Here is a 5,401-nt window from a genome sequence, read left to right as displayed (position 1 = left end):
TATGACCGCGAGTTCGCTGCCCTAACCATTGGGCCATTGTGCCTCCATTTATATATAAAATACTATAATTAGACATAATTTTTGATGGGAAGGGGCAAACTAGCTGTATATAAAACCTATAAACACACTCATGAGCTCACATGACGTAAAAACATTCAGTTAGGATACAGAAATAATTTGAACATCCGTAGCCACGAGAAGGTTACAGTAGTGACAAAAATTGGGGGGGGGGGGAAAGAATACAAACACCAATCAGGTTAGTATTTTTGTTTATATTTTTTTATATTTTTTATTTCCTGCTTCAGTCACTGGACAATGGCCATGCTGGGGCACTTGCTTTGAAGGGGTCAGTCAAACAAATCGACACCCAGTACTTTTCTTTTTTAAGTCTGTTTCTTATTGTTGGTCTCTTCTGCCAAATCAATAAGTTACAGGGCTGTAAACAAACCAACACTGGTTGTCAAGTGAGTGGTGGGAAATAACCACACACACACACACACATACATATTTAAATACATACACACACTCATGATGGTTGTTTCCGTTTAGAACATTCATCTACAGGCGTGGCTGTGTGGTAAGAAGCTTGCTTACCAACCACATGGTTCCGGGTTCAGTCCCACTGCGTGGCATCTTGGGCAAGTGTCTTCTATAATAGCCTCAGGCCGACCAAAGCCTTGTGAGTGGATTTGGGAGACGGGAACTGAAAAAAGCCTGTCGTATATATATACTCTTTACTATTTTACTTGTTTCAGTCATTTGACTGTGGCCATGCTGGAGCACCGCCTTTAGACAAGCAAATCGACCCCAGGACTTATTCTTTAGAAGCCTAGTACTTATTCTATCGGTCTCTTTTGCCGATCTGCTAAGTTACCAGGACGTAAACACACCACCATCGGTTGTCAAGCGATGTTGGGGGGACAAACAGACACACAAACATATACATATATATATATATATATATACGACGGACTTCTTTCAGTTTCTGTCGATCAAATCCACTCAAATGGCTTTGGTCGGCCCGAGGCTATAGTAGCAGACACTTGCCCAAGATGCCACGCAGTGGGAATGAACCCAGAACCATGTGGTTGGTAAGCAAGCTACTTACCACACAGCCACTCCTGCGCCTATAACAAGATTTCTCATATATTTCCCTGTGATGTTCTCTAACGTTTACCGATGATTTCAGATTTGAAAGAGAATGACACCTCATGTCTCATGGTGAAAAGAATTTCTTCCTGTGTGTACTCGTGCATGTTTTTTCAAGTGACCGTTTGTAATGAATGCCTTCTCACATATTTCACAGTTATAAGGTTTTTCACCAGTGTGTATTCTTTTGTGCCTGTTCAAATCACTATTGTTGACAAACGATTTGCCACATATTTCACAGTTGTAAGGTTTTTCACCAGAGTGTCTGCGCTTGTGAACTACAAGACTTGAATTATTAATCAACGATTTACCACATATGTCACACTGGAAAGGTTTTTCTCCAGTGTGACTACGTTTATGTACTGCAAGACTAGAGTTAAAGGAGAAGGATTTCCCACATGTTTCACAATTATATGGTTTTTCTCCAGTATGAGTACGAATATGTATAACAAGATTCCAGTTATTAATAAAAGATTTCCCACATATTTCACAATGGAAAGGCTTTTCCCCTGTATGTATCCTTTTATGCTTTGTTAAATCACCAGTTGAAACAAACGATTTCCCACATATTTGACAGTGGAAAGGCTTCTCTCCAGTATGTATCCTTTTGTGGGTTGTTAAATTACTGTTGATCATAAATGATTTACCACACATTTCACAGTGGAATGGTTTTTCTCCCGTATGACTACGTATGTGGATATCAAGGTTTGAATTATTAATAAACGATTTCCCACATATTTCACAATGAAATGGTTTTTCTCCAGTGTGTATTCTTTTGTGTTTTGTTAATGCACTATAATAGACAAACGATTTTCCACATATGTCACAATCGAACGGTTTTTCTCCAGTGTGACTGCGTATGTGAATAATAAGCTGAGAATTCTTAATAAAAGACTTTCCACATGTCTCACATTGGAAAGGTTTTTCTCCACTGTGTATTCTCTTGTGACTGATTAAATAACTATTATTGACAAAGGATTTCCCGCATAAGTCACAGCAATATGGTTTTTCTCCCGTATGACTCCGTACATGGATTGTAAGCTTAGAATTAGAGATAAAAGATTTTCCACAAATTTCGCAATGAAACAGATTTTCTCCAGTGTGGATCCTTTTGTGTGCTGTTAACATACTGTTAGAAACAAAAGATTTTCTACATATCTCACAATGAAACGGTTTTTCTCCAGTGTGACTCCGTTGATGGATTGTGATCTGAGAGTTATCAATGAAAGATTTCCCACATATTTCACAATGATATGGTTTTTCTCCAGTGTGTGTTTGTTCATGTCTTTTCAAGTGGCTCTTAGTAATGAAAGATTTCCCACATATTTCACAGTGAAACGGTTTTACCCCAGTATGTATCCTTTTGTGTTTTCTTAAGACGCTATTAGATACAAATTTTTTCCCACATATTTCACAATTGTAGGGCTTCCCCTTATTGTGTATTTCTTTGTGTTTGAGGACTTCGTGTTCTGAAGAGAATACCTTTCGACAAACATCACACCGATATTCAGTTTCAATAATATTTCCCTGTAACGATCTTCCTTTAGTAAATGTTTCACTACGCACAAATTTTTCATGTCTGTCTGCCAGTGTAACTGACTCTGTATCTCTAACTGTATCTATATTGTTAAAAGCAATTGTGTTCGAAATGTCCAAGTGATCAACGTTCTCCATATTAATTCTTGAGCAATTGTTAAAAACTGACAAATGTCTGCGAGTTAATCTATTGTGGTTCAATTTGTTGTCTTAGATATCACAGTCCACTGTTTACATGTGTGGAACAGATGTAATGTAGATATATTTTCTACTCACCAGTAGAATGTTTCATATAAAGTCCAAATGAAAAGTGAAGAAGTGTGAGGAAAGTTAATTGATTGATTTGTTGTTGATTAAAAGCCATTTCTCCATGTCCTGTAAAACAGGGAACAACTAATTAACGATGCAAACCTGTGGTCAAATGAAATATTTAATCATGAAGGTGATGGAACACCGACCCTCAAACATGTAGGTCGTCCTATTTTATCCACAAACATTAACTTTCACCTTAACATGAGATAATTACTACATATGATATAATTAGATTTAGCTCAACTAATTAGAAACACAAACAGTAGACGGTATTGTTGATACATTTCCATTTATTTGACTGAAACCGGTGACATATGTTAAAAGTTCCCAACGTAATATAACACTAAAAAATAATTTGCTCCTTAAATTATAACCGACCCAAGGTAAATATATATTTAAAAAATCATTTAGGACAGTAGTAATTACGTATCAACAAGGAAGACGTATGCATAGGAGGGAGACCTGTAATAATTCGCTGTCAAATCTCCATTACACCACGGCCTAATGTATGAGTTATTTATATATAGGCGGAACTTCAGATTTGTACCACCATTGACTTTGTTGCCTCATAACTTCCAGAAAAAATGGATACTTTTTAACGAATTTTTCAAGAAATACCGCCACTTAGATGCTGTGGATTCAGAGTATATAGGGATTTATGAGAAATAATTTTCTGAGGGGGTGGGGAGAAGGGTTTCAGAAAATTCAAACAATCCGATTTTTTTTTCTTCATAACTTTCAGGAAAAAGGGTATCTTTTCATGAAAATTTATAACAGATACTTTTCAAACGGCAAAGATTATGATTATAAAGAAATTTACGGGGAAAATTTTATCCGAGGGGTAGGGAGGAGTTTCGGAAAATGGTATTTTGGATCAGGAAGACAGGGGGTCCGTAGACAGCAAATACTTTTTATGGGCGATTTGATTTTATACATGTTTTTTAATCGAAATCTTTTAATTGAATATAAACCTATTTGTTAAATACTGTTAAATAAATAAATGTAAAAATATATGCTATTTTAAGCAAATATTTATGTATAAATTTCATAAGCGTTTATAAGGGGAGGTAAAGCCTGAAATATAAAGGGGTCCGCAAGTCAAAAAGTTTGAAAACCCCTGGATTAGATCGACCTCAGCACGCAACTGGTACTTAATTTATCGACTCCCTAAATGACAATGTTACTGTTGTTTTTAGCCCCAGGAAGACATTCTAATTATCTCTTTATACACATATCGAAAAGTAAACGAAACAAATTTTCTTTCGTAAACTTTCAAAATATTATTTTTTTGTTTGCATTTCGAAATGTATCGGCAATTTGCAAACGTTTTATTTTCTATGATGCACCAATGTTTAAGTTAACTCAAATAACCATTAAGAAATGATAAATTTCTCACAGGGACTTTTAATAATTTATTTTTTAAGCATTTACTTATTCGTTTCGCTTATCTAGATAGCCAAGCCTACTTTTGTACATTCCTGATTTCGTTTTCTTGTACTTTTCTCTCACACATTCAAATCTTCCTGGTGATCTCCGAAGGAAGAAACATATAATGTTTTGGACATAAAATATAACCTATAAAGGATACACAAGAACATATTTAAAGACATATATAAGAAAACTGAGATAGTATTTCGTCTTTGTCTACCTCGACTTCAGTGCTAATATCTTCATTATTACTATGTAAGTATTATTTAGATATTGTCGTTGTCCACCTTGGCATCAATACTGTCTACTTTAACATATTGTGACATCGGCGAAAGCAAAGAATACGTACACCCAGTATTTAAGGTCAGGGTTTTTGTTACGCCGAAAACAGGTGGTGTACGTATTCTTTACCCCCCGATGTGAGATCTTCTGGTGCCTCAGTGGATCTATATTAATATGTAACTCTTTATGTTCTGAGTTCGAATCGCACCGAAACGACTTTGCTTTTCAACCATCCGGGCTCCGATAAAATATAGTACTAGTTTTTAAAGTGCTGGAATCGATGAAATCGACTTACCAACTTAAAATTGCTGGCATTGTGCCAAAATCTTAAAACAGTTTGTTTTTTATATATTGTTCCTTAGCTCTTCATGTTGTCAATGATACCATCCTTATCAACTCATCCATCCTTATCAACACTGGTTTTCTGGTGGGGGGGGGGCCTAAAATCAGAGTGTAGTTTCGGGGTAGTTGTTACACGTAAATCGGAATTTCTCCTGTTTATCCTTCGGGGTTTTCCTATATTTCAGAACAGTTAAGGGCGAACTTGTTTTCAAGCAAAAAATTTTTTCAAACGTTTGCCCCTTCCTACCACCCACCCTTTATCGTACCTTCCGATCTTCAGAATAACAACCAACATCAAATTGATGTCTTTTTTCCTTAGTCTTTTTCTGTTTGGAATACTTGGAATCCGTAT

The 5,401-nt window shown here is 36.0% G+C and overlaps 1 protein-coding gene and 1 pseudogene across 1 annotated transcript; one reads left to right on the top strand and one right to left on the bottom strand.

The window, feature by feature from the left end:
* The window catches only part of LOC106868524 (zinc finger protein 62 homolog), a 27,749-nt pseudogene that overhangs the window by 10,779 nt on the left and 11,569 nt on the right, over window positions 1-5,401 (top strand).
* Window positions 258-3,501, bottom strand: LOC106868511 (zinc finger protein OZF). Its single transcript, XM_014913817.2, has one exon. The coding sequence runs from the start codon at window positions 2,821-2,823 to the stop codon at window positions 1,210-1,212; it is 1,614 nt and encodes a 537-aa protein (XP_014769303.1). The 5' UTR covers window positions 2,824-3,501; the 3' UTR covers window positions 258-1,209.

Source organism: Octopus bimaculoides, chromosome 28, assembly GCF_001194135.2.
Source record: "Octopus bimaculoides isolate UCB-OBI-ISO-001 chromosome 28, ASM119413v2, whole genome shotgun sequence".
NCBI classification, from domain to species: domain Eukaryota; kingdom Metazoa; phylum Mollusca; class Cephalopoda; order Octopoda; family Octopodidae; genus Octopus; species Octopus bimaculoides.
This window is presented reverse-complemented; position numbering and strand designations above follow the sequence as displayed.

What these genes read in the sequence shown, in the direction of transcription:
- LOC106868511 (XM_014913817.2), bottom strand. Translation starts at nt 2,823, where the DNA reads ATGGAGAACGTTGATCACTTGGACATTTCGAACACAATTGCTTTTAAC.